Consider the following 15211-nt stretch of genomic DNA (forward strand, 5'->3'; position numbering starts at 1 on the left):
GTCAAACAATACTCAAATTGTTATCAAAACACACGTGTTCAAATATGCACTTGTTCACAAGAATCACATGCACTTAAAAAAAAAAAAAAAGGGGTCAGGACAGAGTCATCTACTGCCAGGCATGAGTTAGAACCACACTTGTTATAAAAATCCACTTCCTGGGTATGGTTTTTATATGGAAACTATTACACCTTTTCCTCTTAATAGCTCAAAAAAAAAAAAGGGTTTTCTGCTTAAAACAACCTGTTTTTATTAAAACTATTCAATGTACTCACATAAAACTGCACTCATGTCTGATGCTCCACAAAAAAATGAATACCATCCCCTTAAGACATCCCAGGTACTCGGCAGTCTCTGTCTGGCACATCCACATCAGGTCTTAGCTCAATAATGTTTGTTGCTGCCACAGTAACCATCCCAGAACTTCTTAAAATCTATTCTCACCCATAAAACGCATTTAGCACTACTATGGTCCACTCTTCTTCGTTAAGCTAATTTATTGTATAAAATTAATAAAGAACTTATTTATAAAGCTTGAAAGTAAAACCATTTTCCTCTATTCTTTAACCAAACATTAACTCCAGCGCCATCTAGTGTAAAAAATATGTATTGCCTCTATATCAATGTATTTAAATATCATTGATGAAGCAATTTACACTCGCACTGTAAAAAAAAATAAATGTCAGCAGCTACAAAAACAGTAGCTTCTGACTTTTAAAAAACAGCCACTCACCTGTCCCACAATCCCGTGATGTTCTCCCCACATCCCGTTTCACCAGCTGGCTGTTTTCCAGGTGGACAAGAGAAGTGGGAGCAGGTACCTGTCAATTGTTGGTTACCTGCAAACCCCCCCCCCCCCCCGCTCCCCAAAGGTGCAAATCCTTATGGGGAGTGAGGGACCAGTCTTTAAAGCGGAACGTCCCTTTTGGGTGGAGCACCGCTTTAAGTCAATCTCTGCATTTAACCCCTTTGGTAACGAATGCATCTCATATACCCATTTTGATTCTCTTTCGCTCAATTTCTTTATCTTAGTACTTCCTGTCTAATACTGGTTTTTCTTTTTGTCAAAATGTTTGACCTGTAGGTTCGTTATTGTGACAATTGTCGAAATGTTTTGACAAAATACTGTATATTATTTTTTCTGAAATCCACATAGATGATATTATTCTAGTGTGTCCTTTTGGCAAAAGCTAATTTTGCATGGCCAATATATTGAAGCCTGCACAGGCACTGTATAGAATGGACCAGGGGTAGGCAACCTGCGGCTCTCCAGCTGTTGCAGGACTACAAGTTCCATCATGCCTCTGCAAGTCATAGCTGTAACTGTCAATTTTGTAATGTTGCAATGCCTCATGGGAAATGTAGTTCCACAACAGCTAGAGAGCCGCAGGTTGCCTACCCCTGGAATAGACCATCCCTCTATATGACACGTTATACAATCTCTTTAATAATATACTCTTTTCCTGTAACAAGGGATAGAAACTATTGTCTCCTTTTGATATTGCTCTGAACTCTACTGCATCTATAACACTTATTGCAAGCATAGAATTCTTTCCTGTCAAAGGATGATAGCATTTTATCGTTAGAAGGGTTCATTATATTTTTTTCTAGGCAATTCCATAATGAAGGTGCTTTCTTACAAATAAATCTAGGCTTTTCTGGAAGTATATTCTTAAGATGTTTTCTGCCTTCAATATAGGCCAGTGCTTCCTAATTTATGTTTTCTGCTTTTTATATATTGTCAATTATAATCCAAAATCGGGGCTAGTGAGTATTCTTCCTTATTATCCTTTTGTCTCTAATAAGCTCCTCTCTATCTTGTTTCACTTTTTCAATCTGATCTTCAATAAATTCTCTTATAAACCCTTCTTAAAGCAGTAGTAAGCCGCAACTTAAAAATAAACATTCCCCTGCGCGGTAATGTCATAATGTGCTAGTGCACATCGCATAACTAGCACGTTATGAATGACTTAAGACGAAGCCCTCCAGCGGTGCGCTGTCACCTCTTACAGGGCTTCCATCTTCACTCGGTCTTCCTTCCCGGTTCACGAGCCGACTAGCATGAGTGGGAGTCCTGGGCCTCGGGACAGTGGTCTGAAGGAACGGCACGGGTATGCGGTTCCTTCAGAGCGCACGCGCCAGTTGTCATAAATAGCGAATATCTCCTAAACGGTGCACATTTAGGAGATATTCATTTTACCTACAAGTAATCTTTATTATAAGCTTACCTGTAGGTAAAAGATACAAAAATGGGTTTACTTCCACTTAGACATATCTCCCATTTTCCTCGCCTGTTTCTCACTCTTCCTCATACGTGAAATTTCTCCTTATCCTTAATAGTTGGCCCTTAGGGATATTGATTAGCCATGTGCATGGTGGCAACTATCATTGGGGATATAACTATTTTTATTGGTTTAAAAAAAGTCTTATTGTAAATTTTATCATCTTCAACCATGATTTTAAGATCTATGAAGGTTTTTTTTTTTTTCTTTTTACCCACTTCCCATGTTGAATATTTTTCTGATTATTAAAGTGGTATTAACTGACTACCCATCGTGCACTTTTGTTTTACTGCTAAACTACGGGCAGACTGCACAGAATCACGTAAATATATGTGATTATTTCTGGATAGGGGGCGTCTGCCCACCTAACTGCACTCTCACTGGCTCTCTTAGATGCCTATCATTGGAGTGGAAGACAGGAGAGAGATCTGTGTTAGTAAACAACACAGATCTCTCTGACAGACGGGGATGTGGCGGTTTTTGTCTCCCTGCAAAGTGGGGAATGGAAACCTTTGCATCCCTTAGTAAAAAATAACACTTGCTAGGCACACAGTTGACCCTTTGATTGCTCCAGATGTTAACCTCTTCCTACCCAGTGTCATAGTACAGTGCATATTATTAGCACTGATCACTGTATTTGTGTCACTGGTGATGTCCGTGTCAGCCTGTGCCCAAAAAGTGTCAGAATGCCCGCCGCACTATTACAGTGCCTTTTATAAGTCACTGATCGCTGCCGTTATTTGTAACACTTTCAGTATTAAAAAAAAATCCAGTATATTTACCGTCATTTGTAGAAGCTATAACTTTCACGCAAACCAATTAATATACACTTATTGGGATTTTTTTTTTATTACCAAAGACATGTAAGCAGAATACATTTTGGCCTAGATTTATGAAGATTTTTTTTTAATTGGATATGTTTTATAGCAAAAAGTAAAAAAAATACTGTTTTTTTTTTTTCCTTTGCTTTTTTCTCAATTTTCGTTTTATAGCGCAAAAAATAAAAAACCTGAAACCTAAAAAAAGCTCTCTTTGTGTGAAAAAAAATTATATACATTTCATTTGTGTACAGTGTTGCGTGACCGTGCAATTGTCAAAGTAGCGCAGTGCTGTATAGCAAAAAATTGCCTGGTTATGAAGTGGGTAAAATCATCTGGAGATCAAGTGCTTAAACCCAAAACCAAATATGTATTATATTGCAGCTTACCAATCATTAGATGTGGTGACTGCATCAGTTTTCTTTTCTCTTATGTTCATTAACCACTTGCCCTCCTGAGGATTTACCCCCCCCCCCTTCCTGACGAGGCCTTTTTTTGCCATTCAGCACTGCACTATTTCAACTGGTAATTGCGCGGTCATGCAATGCTGTACCCAAACAAAATTTATGTCCTTTCTTTCACACAAATAGAACTTTTTCTTTTGGTGGTATTTGATCATCTGTGTGCTTTTTATTTTTTGCGCTATAAACAGACCCGAAAATTTTGAAAAACAATATTTTTTTACTTTTGGCTATAAAAAATATATCGTAAACTCAAAGTTAGTAATCAATGTAGGCCAAAATGTGTTCTGCTACATGTCTTTGGTAAAAAAAAAAAATAATCCAGTTAGTGTATATTGATTGCTTTGTGTGAAAGTTATAGCGTCTACAAACTATGGTATACATACTGCAATTTATGCCATTTTTTGCTATACAGCGCTGCGCTAGTTTAATTGGGGGTTGGTGCTATCCTGGCATTTCAGGGCATTTGCAACTGTGCTAGGTAGTCAGGAAGTATGATGAGGAAATAAAGATCTTTAAAAGCCTGAAGGTGCTTGTTGGATTTTGGGGTCCTGTACTTGGCTAGACTGCCAAAAAGTCTCTCACATATGGTATCCCCATACTCGGGAGAAGTAGCAGAATGTATTTTGGGGAGTAATTCCACATATACCCATGGGTATATGTGAGCAATAAATCATTTAAGTGACAATTTTGTGTTTAAAAAAAAAAAAACTTGTGCTAAAAAAATTCTTCTATTGACTCAACATGCCTCTCAGCAAATAGTTTGGGGTGTCTACTTTCCAAAAAGGGGTCATTTTGGGAGGTGGAGGCATTTTATGCCCAGCATTAGAAGTTTATGCCATACATCACTCACTCTTCTAACCACCTGAAGACCAAGCCTTTTCTGACACTTTTTGTTTACATTAAAACAAAATTAGTATTTTTTTTTTTGCTAGGAAATTACGTTGAACCCCTAAACATATATTTTGTTAAAGCAGACACCCTAGTGAATAAAATGGTGGGTGCTACAATTTTTTATGTCACATAGTACTCGTGAGATTTTTCAAATGCAAATTTAAAAAAAAAAAAACTTTTTTTTTTTTTTTTTTTTAATGCAGAGCAACACAATATATTGGTCAATTATTTGGTAAAATATAAAAGATGATGGTATGCTAAGTAAATAAATACCAAACGTGACATGCTTTAAAACTGCACACACCCTGTTCAATGGTGACAAGCTGCATACATTTTTAATATCCATAGGCAACACTTTAAAGGAACTTTACAAGCTACCATTTTAGATTTACAGAGGAGGTCTATTACTAGAATTACTGCCCTTGATCTGACATCTGACTGCGATACCTCATGTGCATGGCGCAAACCTCTGTTTACATACTTAATAATTGCTGCTCTGCCTCTCCCAAAAACGACTTTAAATAATTAATAAATAAATGAATGAACTCCCTACAAAACAGAGTCCCCACAAATGTGTATGTGCTATAATGCCCCGTGGGCGGACAATTATATCCTTCCTCCCCAGTGACTAAATCCTAAATAAACCAATAAGTAAATACAAGGTGCTTAAACGACAATAGTGCTAAAAATAGCACATATACAATGCCATAACTGTGTATTCAGTGAAATTGTATAAAACAAGAAATATAGATATATATGTATAGACCTCTGCTAATTTTTGGTTAATGTGATTTACGAGGGGCCGAATTTTGTGGAGCTGGTCGAATTCAGGGTCACCCCGAAATGTATAAAACGCATTATACCCTCATAACTGTGCATAGCCATTGAATTTGGGTTGGCGGTGATAAACTGTTGTGCATATAAATTGCTTTGATCCACAACCAATGCATACAGATCTTCCGTGAAAAACAGCTAAAAAAAAAAATCAAGGGGAGTAGTTAAATTTGCTGTTTCCACCTGAATTCCGGGTTGGGCAGTGGATGGGGATGTACTGTTGCTGCAGAATTTGTGGGCTGCCAATCGGGATTTACAAGCACATCCGGAACGATACTAGGAGCTGTACGGGCCTGTGTGCGAATTTTTGGTGGCTGTGGAACACTACTTGTGTTTTCCACCACACCAATGTGTACTGCACTTATGGGACTCACCACGTCACCAAGTGATACTGCAGTGCTGGTACATACATATAAGACCAGAATGTACTAGGCTGCTGGTGCTCACCAGTTCACCAAAAGGTAGAGTGGCACTAGTACTGGCACTCTGCTGCATATGAGAATCATGCGATTGTACCATCTCAGCAACCTGGGTACGCCTGACCTTAGCAGGGACCTCTTCTCCATTGTCTGAGCTATCTCTCAGGGTGCCGGTGCTGTCTACAAGTTTGTATTCTGAGGCTGATTGTGTCCGTGAGTCTTCTCCTTCGCTTTCACCTGACATGTTCAGAATCCTGTAGGCCTCTTCATTAGAGGTACTTTTCGATTGACATTTTGGCCACTAAATTTATAGGTACCTAGTGCGACTCATGGGGAAAAAGAGCACCTGGCTGTCAGGGACTGCTTAAACCGCTACAAAAAAATTTACCAGCAAGTGCTGACAGAGATCAGGCCTGATTATGCGAACACTGCGGTTTTGTGTGCAATGTATCAAGTGATAGTGACCTACTGACAGTGCACTTGCTGGGGGAGAAAGGGGGGGGGGGGGGGGTTAAGTGTAGGGGCTAAACGTAGGTGTCGGGGCGGATCCAGCTAATGCTGCATTTTTAGGGACACTACTAATGTGAATGCTGGTATGGTCCTCAACTGTTCAAAGATATATTGATCAGTTCAGACACTATACTAGCAATAGAGGTTTATTGTGTATGTGAGCATGTTCTTGGCAATCAAGGGGTTAAATGAGATGACTGGTGTAATGACAGGCAATCTGATGCCATCTAACGCTATCTGAAGTCGCTGGTGACACTAATACTGTGATCAGCAAAAAATCTGTACACTGTACTAATGACACTGGTGACAAGGCAGTGAAGGGGTTAACTGGGGGGGGGGGGGGCATCAAGGAGTAAATGTGACCTGAAAGTGTTCTGTGTTCAAGTGTGCTGTTTTACTCACTGTGTCTTCTTTCTTCTCTCTCTGGGACGGAGTGTGCCTAGAAAGAAAAGATGTCGTTATTTCCTGTACCTGTGTAAGTGTAAACAGAGGTACAGGAAGATCCCTGACAGGGATCGATCATCCGGTTTAGGCCTAACATCACTGGCCTAAATTGGATGATTGATCCCTTAGGTATCAAATCACGGTACCCGCGGGTCGGTGGGGGAGCTTGCACAGCTTGCAAACACCACGGGAGCGTGAATCATGTAGATATACCTGATTTTGCGCACCCGTGCCGCCCTGTAGTAGTATTTTATCTATAGGGCAGTCAGGAAGCGGATAACAGACACAGCCTCTCTTAATTCATGACCAAAAAAGTTTTTATATCTCTACCTACAGGAGTAGGACAGTAGACAGAAAAATGACTCGGCACCTCCTATGGGCAGTCCCCTCCGATTATAAATCCCTCTATCTGCTATAGGCCTCCAGTCATTTCTGCTTATTGTCTTCAGGAGTATGGGGGTGTTTTGTTTTTTTTTCCTTGGAATTTTTTCCTTTTTTCTTGGAATTTTGGCTTTTTTTTTTGTAGAGATCTATCAACAGACAGGCTGGGTAATCTTGATCCAGTGTTCACCCTAGTCTGACCAGCATGCACGCAGGCCACTTCCTCTGCGCTCGGTCGGCTATGACTGTGCCCGATCCTGGACTGGTGGCGGCCAACAAGTTAAATGTCTTGCGGGGACACGCATTACTGGGCGCCTATAGTCCATGTCACAGTGCTACCCCTGTCCGACAGCCCCCCGCTGCGATGGAGAGGAGGATCTGTCAAAGGAGCTTTACCCCGAACGCTCCGATGGACTGGTAAGATGTCTCCCTGGGGTGGTTGGTCCTGCGGGGTCCCCCTCCTTCCCCTTCGCTGGACTGTGGTCATATTAAAAAGGAAAAGTAATTTTTAATAACCTTCAGTTACAGTATGCTTGTGTAGCAATTGCATATACTATAATTTGCGATTAATTTTTCCCCATGAAAGTGGAGTTAACTCTTTTAAGGGCTCTTTCAGATTGAGAACAGTAAAAAAAAAAAAAAAAACAGGGACTAGGCCATAGTTTTACCAACATCCACACCCACATCCCCCTTCCCCAACACCCCCCACTCCCTCAAGCTTCCCACCTGAATTGTGAAAATACAGCTGGACTGGTAAGTACAAATGCTGCTGCCATGGAATTTTTAACTCTAGTTGCAGAGTTTGACAGGAGCCACAGCCTGTAAGACTTACCCATTGAGATGAACTGAACTGCACCTCAACTGCAAGTTGAATGGTCGGCTTATGTTTGCGTCACGTTCCAGTGCTGATCGGCAGCTTAAAAAAAGTGTTCAGAACGCTGCAGTAGTTCCTCCCGTATGGCCCTCAGACGCTGCTATACCACCTTCTGAAAAGTTATCCACAACAGATCTCAGAGGGCAATAAGCAGTACTGGAAGTTTTTGAAAGTTTTAAAGAAGCCTAAAATAGATTTTACGGCTTTTCAACAAACCTTTTACCTTGTCATGATGGATTTTGTAAGACAAGGAAATTAACTCAGACTTTAAGGCTTTTTTTCCCCCTAAACAGTCCTTTTTTTGTTTTTGTTGTAAGTTATTTCTTGCCGTTCTTATATTATGAACTTATTTTTCCTTTAACAGACGTGATAATGAATGCATGAGTGTAGCTGATGATCTCCTGGAGGCTTTAAAGGTTGTCACTGAGAAATCTCTCTCCGCTCCATCGACTTTAAATAATCTAGAAGATAATTGGCGAGAGTACCACTTGGCACAGGAAATGATCCAGTGTTGCATGGATGTGGTAAGAGCTTTCTTTCTTTTTTAGTGTGAATTCACACGTGCGGTGCGAATTGAAGCACCATTTTACAGCTAATTGACAGTAGTTGTTCAGTAGTTCAGGTCCGGTTTACATCAGGTTCAGGACAAGGTTAGATCAGGATCAGGTCAGGCTGATCAAAACGCATCCAATTCACGTATATGTGAACTGGCTCTGACATACAGGAGCCTGTTTGTAACTATCTTGGCTTTGCATTGTTGAGTTTAGATTTCTTTATTGTCACATCACAGAAGGTTATTTCTTAGAACAATGGTGTTATGTTTGGCCTTCAAGCTATAGACACTGGCAAATCACAAAGCTTTAATCCAACACTGCATAACCCTCCTTACAGGCTATGGGGAAGAGGGACCGGTTGAATAGGTGTCCTCTTAAGTTAAAACCTCTAATCCCTTGGCATCTCTCAGGCCCAAAACACAAGTGTTGGGACCCTCACAGATGTAGTGCATAACATTCTAAATTTACAACAGCCAGAGTAGACCGTACCTACAGTTTCTAGGATGAGGTCCTGGACGCTCCAAAACCTTTCTTCTTCATCCTCATACGCATGAGGTCCTTTGCAAAGACTGTGTGCACCCAGAAAAATCTTCCTCCTCCAGAGAGGCTTGCAAAGCAGTGCTTCATGTAGGAAAACTTCTGTAAGAAGTGGTCTGTCACTACAGCGTGACCTCACTATATATTTCCTGAACAAGGCTCGGATGAATCCCACAGATGAGTTTCTGTCTTATACAGTCAGGTCCATAAATATTGGGACATCGACACAATTCTAACATTTTTGGCTCTATACACCACCACAATGGATTTGAAATGAAACGAACAAGATGTGCTTTAACTGCAGACTGTCAGCTTTAATTTGAGGGTATTTACATCCAAATCAGGGGAACGGTGTAGGAATTACAACAGTTTGCATATGTGCCTCCCACTTGTTAAGGGACCAAAAGTAATGGGACAATTGACTCCTCAGCTGTTCCATGGCCAGGTGTGTGTTATTCCCTCATTATCCCAATTACAATGAACAGATAAACAGTCTAGAGTTCATTTCAAGTGTGCTATTTGCATTTGGAATCTGTTGCTGTCAACTCTCAAAATGAGATCCAAAGAGCTGTCACCATCAGTGAAGCAAGCCATCATTAGGCTGAAAAAACAAACCCATCAGAGAGATAGCAAAAACATTAGGCGTGGCCAAAACAACTGTTTGGAACATTCTTAAAAAGAAGGAACGCATCGGTGAGCTCAGCAACACCAAAAGACCCGGAAGACCACGGAAAACAACTGTGGTGGATGACCGAAGAATTCTTTCCCTGATGAAGAAAACACCCTTCACAACAGTTGGCCAGATCAAGAACACTCTCCAGGAGGTAGGTGTATGTGTGTCAAAGTCAACAATCAAGAGAAGACTTCACCAGAGTGAATACAGAGGGTTCACCACAAGATGGAAACCATTGGTGAGCCTCAAAAACAGGAAGGCCAGATTAGAGTTTGCCAAACGACATCTAAAAAAGCCTTCACAGTTCTGGAACAACATCCTATGGACAGGTGAGACCAAGATCAACTTGTACCAGAGTGATGGAAAGAGAAGAGTATGGAGAAGGAAAGGAACTGCTCATGATCCTAAGCATACCACCATCAGTGAAGCATGGTGGTGGTAGTGTCATGGCGTGGGCATGTATGGCTGCAAATGGAACTGGTTCTCTTGTATTTATTGATGATGTGACTGCTGACAAAAGCAGCAGGATGAATTGTGAAGTGTTTCGGGAATATTATCTGCTCATATTCAGCCAAATGCTTCAGAACTCATTGGACGCCGCTTCACAGTGCAGATGGACAATGACCCAAAGCATACTGCAAAAGCAACCAAAGAGTTTTTTAAGGGAAAGAAGTGGAATGTTATGCAATGGCCAAGTCAATCACCTGACCTGAATCCGATTGAGCATGCATTTCACTTGCTGAAGACAAAACTGAAGGGAAAATGCCCCAAGAACAAGCAGGAACTGAAGACAGTTGCAGTAGAGGCCTGGCAGAGCATCACCAGGGATGAAACCCAGCGTCTGGTGATGTCTATGCGTTCCAGACTTCAGGCTGTAATTGACTGCAAAGGATTTGCAACCAAGTATTAAAAAGTGAAAGTTTGATTTATGATTATTATTCTGTCCCATTACTTTTGGTTCCTTAACAAGTGGGAGGCACATATGCAAACTGTTGTAATTCCTACACCGTTCCCCTGATTTGGATGTAAATACCCTCAAATTAAAGCTGACAGTCTGCAGTTAAATCACATCTTGTTTGTTTCATTTCAAATCCATTGTGGTGGTGTATAGAGCCAAAAATGTTAGAATTGTGTCGATGTCCCAATATTTATGGACCTGACTGTAGCTAGTTCAGCATTTTGGACATACATAATGGTAGTAGTCCAAAATGTGAACTGATTGAATCACGTTCACAGCTGCTGTGAGCTTCCAGGCATTTTTGTAAAAATGATATTGGCGGCTAGAGAGCCCCCTCGCTCACTTTTACTGTGCTTGCAGGTGCTGGCCTCCTGCTCAGTTGTTTCAGGGCCCTCTTATTCCTCTTGGGATCCTGGGTGTGCAACAGATGACATCCAAATGGTGAGTACGAGGAGCTGGGAACATCTGTTCTCTAATCTTCTCAGTGCAGTCTGAACATTGAAACTATTTCTGGTCTCGCAGTTGACAGACTCTCAGATAGAAAGCTGGGTATATAAGGATTCAAGCACCTACAGTAATGTGCTTGATCAAGTGGAGACGTTTGCAGGGAAGACATTAGGGGTCTAATAGACTCTCGATGTCTCTATAAAGATTACCTATCACATGCTGAATGCTTTCACGTGGGGTCTTCTTAGCCCCCTTGTGATAAATAAGATGGTAAATTAAGTGTTTTTTTTTTTTTTTGTTTTATTTTTTAAATTCTTTTAAATGATAAAGTTAAAAGCACTCCTTTCGACCTGCACACACACAGAGCGCATACATTTTTACAAAAAGTGTGGTGTTTCTCCACCCACACCACAGGAAGAGCAAAATTTCTTGGTCCCTCTTCTACAATAATTCTAAGAGGATGAGCTGTTAAGGCATTATAAACATCAGTTGTTGACAATTTAAATCGGCATTAAATCCAGAAACACAATTTACATAGGGGAGGTTTCTTCCCTTTTGACAAAAAAAAAATGCTTGTTGAAAAAAGTGTAAAAAAATATAGCTTCAGCCAAGCACCTGAAACCCCCTAAAAAATTAATTACATTGATCAACCACCGCAACATGCGTGCACAAACAGATGCATGAAAATATTGATTACGCTTCACGTTGCATATTGCTGCGCATGCCAAAGTAAGCATTAATGCTAAGCACATTGTACATGGTTAACGCTAAACTAATGACCTCTAGGGACTTTTAAAGCTTTGCTCTTGGAAGATTTCGGGTACCAAAGTCTGTGGCCGTCTCACAGGTGCAAGCAGTTTTAAGGCTTGACATGTTGGGTATCTCTTTATTTGGCACAACCTCATCTTTTTTGTTAAATTAATTTTAGTGTATTTTTTATTAAAGTTTTGCACTTGATAGACCATTGTGCTAATATTATGTGATTATTCTCCAGGGTGTCTGTTTTCAGAAAAAATGTTTTGGTGTATTAAGTAATCTTCAGGCCTAAAAGGATTTTTTTTGACGTGCAGAAAAATGCTCAAAAATGATTCTGGCAATGAAAAAGGGCATAGGTTTTTCAAGGTTTTCCTTTAAGTCTCCCTTAAAGCACCCTCTGAACACTTTGGATGACCTTTTCCTGAAAAGTGGCCTTCTTAGTGGCTGTCACTTCTGTCAGACGTTTCTCAGAAATAGCGCCTATTTTCGAGCCATTCCTGATTCTTCACAGACAGAACAGTCTTGCAGCCAAGAAATACCTTTCCGACTAAGGTGGTATCTAACTTTCACCATAATAGACGTAGTTCTTCCCTCTTTGTGCCTTGCTCCTACTCATCCCAAAGAGATTGGTGGATATTATCAGAGCTATCACAATTTAGCTTCTATAAGAAAATGGATTCTTGTTTTATCAGGGCCTTGCAAAGGACATCGGCTTCAAAATCCACTATTTTCAGGTGGATAATACCACTTTTCTCAAGAGCTTACCCTCTAAAGCAGGGATAGGCAGCCTTTGAGAGGTGGAGATCTACCTGAACAACATGAAAGAGATCAAAGATCATCGGGGTTCAGCGCCATTTAAAAGAAAAAAAAAAATTACCTAGCAAGGCCTAACTAAATAGCGATTGTCTGGTTGCAGACCCCTGCTCTAAAGGATAAGACCCCTCCAGCACTTGACATACTTTTTCCACTAGATTACTGGTTGTTTTCTAGGTATTTTGACATCAAGCCTCTGTTCCTCAGTTTTGCATTTCATCCGGTTGGTCTTCAGTTCATACCTTCTTCAAGGTATACCAGGTGGACGTCCTAGCTTCTGGGAATGTAGCTTTCACCCGCAAGGTTCTTGCAGCAGCCCTGTGGGTTGGGTCTGGTGTCCCCTTTTTGTTATATTTTTTTGGGGCCTTTTGTCAGTTATTTTTGCCTTGTTGCTTGGAGATGTCCCATGCTAGAGGATGTCTATGCCTAACCAGCCTTTGTCCTGTACTGTATGATTTAAGGCAAGTGGGAATTTGCACTAAACGCTTAAGGACCGCCCAGAGTACATTTACTGCTACAGGACGGCTCCTGTGTGCAGGATCACGTGTGTGTGTGTGTGTGTGTATATGTATGTATGTATGTGTATATGTATGTATGTATGTGTATATGTATATATATATGTATATATATATATATATATGTATATATATATATATATATATATATAATGTGTGTGATTCTGCATTTCCCGGTAGGGGGGCGCGCGCCCGGCCCGCACCGCCGATAGTGGCCCCAGCTGTCAATCACCGGGTCCTGGCTGGTGATTACCCGCCGGCGCCCGGCGATCACTGACAGGGAGGAGGGCTGCATTGTTTACCAACAGCCCTCCTCCCTGTCAGTTTAGACACACTGCTCGGGATGGCTGAGCAGAGCCATCCCGATCAGTGTGCTTACAGTGAAGTACCCCCCCGCCCCCTAGTAAAACACTCCCTACACACAGTTAAGCCTTTGATTTTCCCTCATTGTTAACCCATTCCTGGCCAGTGCCGTTAGTACAGTGTCAGTGCTGTTGTTTTTTTTTTTTTTTTTTTTTTTTTTTTTTCAATAGCACTGATCACTGTATTGTTGTCAATGGGGATGTCAGTGACACCAAGTCAGTTCACCCCATTGTCAGAATGCCCGCCACAGTCCTGCTATAAGTCGCTGATCGGCGCCATTATTAGTATATAAAAAAAACAATTTCAGTATCTATACCGCCATTTGTAAACACTCTAACTTTCACGTAACCCAATTAATTTACACGTAATGGGATTTTTTTTTTAGCAAAGACATAGAGCAGAATACATTTTGAAATATATAATGAATGAAATTTGATTCTTACATTTTTTTTCCTGGACATGTTTAATAGTAAAAAGTCCAAAATATTTTTTTTTTTTTCTCTCATTGTCGGTCTTTTTTTGTTTATAGCTCAAAAAATAAAAGCCGCACAGGCGATCAAATACCACCGTAAGAAAGCTCAATTCGTGGGAATAAAAGGACATAAATTTCATTTGTGTGTAGCGTTGCATGACCGTGCAATTGTCAGTTAAAGTAACGCAGTGCCGTAACGCAAAGCGCTTCTTTAACTGCTTCCTGACAGCCCTATAGCAGAAATACTGCTACAGGGCAGCATGGGTGTGCAAAATCACGTGTACATATACATGACTCGCGCTCCCGTGGTTTTCATGCCCCACCCAGATAGTGTCAGATTGCCGATCAGTACACCAGTAATCACATTTAACCCTTTGTTTGCCAGGAACACGCTCATACACAATAAACCTCCATTGCTAGTATAGTGTCTGAAAGGATCAATATCTTTGATCAATTCAGCACTGTACCAGTGTTCACATTAGTATAGTGTCCCCAAAAACACAGCGTTAGTGGGATCCGTCCCAGCACCTGCGTTTAGCCCCTACTCTTACCCCCCTCCTTTCTCCCCCCAGCAAGTGCGGTGTCAGTAGGTCACGGTGTTCACAGAATCAGGCCTGACTTCTGTTAGCACTTGCTGGTAAATTTTGATGACTCTCATATGATGCAGCAGAGAGCCAGTACTAGTGCCGCTCTACCTTTTTGGTGAACTGGCAAGCACTAGCAGCCTAGTACATCCTGGTATTTCACATACCAGCACTGCAGTATCACTTGGGGACATGGCTGACTCTCAAATGCAGCAGAGAGCCAGTACTAGTGCCGCTGTACCTTTTGGTGAACTGGCGAGCACTAGCGGCCTAGTACATCCTGGTCTTTCACATACCAGCACTGCAGTATCACTTGGGGACGTGGCGAGTCCCATAAGTGCAGTACAAGTTGGCGCGGTGGTGAGCACAAGTACCAAGAATTCGCACACAGGCTCGTAGAGCTCCTAGTATCCTTTTGGATGTGCTTGCAAATCCCAATTTACAGCCCACAAATTCTGTAGCACCCGTACTTCCCCCATTCACTGCCCAACCCGGAATTCAGGCGGAAACAGCAAATTTAACTACTCCCCTTGATTTTTTGGAGCTGTTTTTGACGGAAGATATGGTATGCATTGATTGTGGATCAAAGCAATTTATATGCCCAACAGTTTATCGTTGCCAA

At 41.2% G+C, this 15211-nt stretch overlaps 1 protein-coding gene across 1 annotated transcript in view; it reads left to right on the forward strand.

The window, feature by feature from the left end:
- STK31 (serine/threonine kinase 31) overlaps positions 1-15211 on the forward strand; it is a 267629-nt gene that overhangs the window by 72171 nt on the left and 180247 nt on the right. The window contains exon 9 of the mRNA XM_089673219.1: positions 8282-8441. Within this exon, the coding sequence (XP_089529345.1) occupies positions 8282-8441 (160 nt within the window). The remainder of the gene's footprint in view (positions 1-8281; positions 8442-15211) is intronic.

This window comes from Staurois parvus, unplaced genomic scaffold (genome assembly GCF_062004578.1).
Source record: "Staurois parvus isolate SC_StPar_1 unplaced genomic scaffold, SC_StPar_1.0 ptg000136l, whole genome shotgun sequence".
NCBI classification, from domain to species: Eukaryota; Metazoa; Chordata; class Amphibia; order Anura; family Ranidae; genus Staurois; species Staurois parvus.